We start from the raw sequence: 933 nt of genomic DNA, 5'->3' as shown, positions 1-933 counted from the left end.
GCATTGTGTTTTAACTTCAGGACACCTGAATGAGTATGTGGTCAAGATGTGCTTCTTACCTAAGCCAGTTTAGTTTTGTAACCTCACTTAGAAACTGATCATTTTATTAATAAATTTAAGAAAGACCTAAACCATCTAAGAGTCCAAAAGAACTTGCCTGGCTTGGCTCCGTAGTTATTTTGTTTCTATTTTTCCCTCAGAGGTCCCCAAGCGGTGCCAAAAAAATTTAAACTCGGTGTCAGGCAGCGGGACGTCTCTTCACGTCTGCAACCGGGAAGCTCTGGGAAAGCGTCCCTGTCGTCTCTTATGCCGCGTCTCATCTTTCCAACAACGTACGAACGCGAACCAGAGTATCCAGGGACGTCGAAGCCCTAGGCCCCGCCTCTTCCTGGATCCGGCCACGCCCCTGGACTTGGCCGCGAGGCTTCCGGTCTCGCGATTGGTTCTAATCCCGCGAGAAGAAAGGACGGCCGAAAGGTGGTAGCGGCTAGGGAAGGGGGTGTGGCCCGGGAGCGAGAAGTCCCGGGGAGTAGGGGAAAGGAGGCGGGGTCGCGCGCACCGGGCGTACGCATGCGCGCACGCTGCCGGCGGGCTGGGCTGAGAGGGGAGGGGGCAGCGGCGTCGTTATTTCCGTGGTCCGTACGGTGCGTGCCGACGCGGGTGGCCGCGGGAGCAGTAGATAGGGACCCCCTATGCGAACCCCTGAGACACCCCCCCCTTGGCTCTAGTGCCCGAGAGTCGCAGCGCCCGCGTTGTGCGGGCCCTGGGGACACCAGGTCACCCTGCGGCCCCGGCCCTCAGCCGCGCTTCAGGTAGGAGGCGGAGGCGCGCCCGCCCGCGGGCCGCTGAGGCCGGGCCTTGCCTGTGGCCCCGGCGATGCCCTCCTGGGAAGCCCGTTCTCCTGCGCGGCAGCGCACTGCCCTGTGCGCGCCA

The 933-nt window shown here is 61.5% G+C and overlaps 1 protein-coding gene across 4 annotated transcripts in view; it reads left to right on the top strand.

Moving 5' to 3' along the window:
* The first annotated feature begins 557 nt into the window (after nucleotides 1-557).
* The window catches only part of Naa35 (N(alpha)-acetyltransferase 35, NatC auxiliary subunit), a 69,563-nt gene continuing 69,187 nt past the window's right edge, over nucleotides 558-933 (top strand). For 2 of the 4 annotated variants that reach the window (XM_005387923.2, XM_013515950.1), the window contains exon 1: nucleotides 558-644. In XM_005387923.2, coding sequence (XP_005387980.1) covers nucleotides 571-644 — 74 coding nt within the window. In that variant the 5' untranslated portion in view covers nucleotides 558-570. Of the gene's footprint in view, nucleotides 680-701; nucleotides 813-933 lie in introns of those variants that run through there. The other 2 variants (XM_013515951.1, XM_013515952.1) reach the window with 2 other exon arrangements.

Source organism: Chinchilla lanigera, unplaced genomic scaffold (genome assembly GCF_000276665.1).
Source record: "Chinchilla lanigera isolate Chin_1 unplaced genomic scaffold, ChiLan1.0 scaffold00031, whole genome shotgun sequence".
Classification (NCBI taxonomy): Eukaryota; Metazoa; Chordata; class Mammalia; order Rodentia; family Chinchillidae; genus Chinchilla; species Chinchilla lanigera.
Note: the sequence above shows the minus strand (reverse complement) of the source record. Positions and strands in the feature narration are given on the sequence as shown.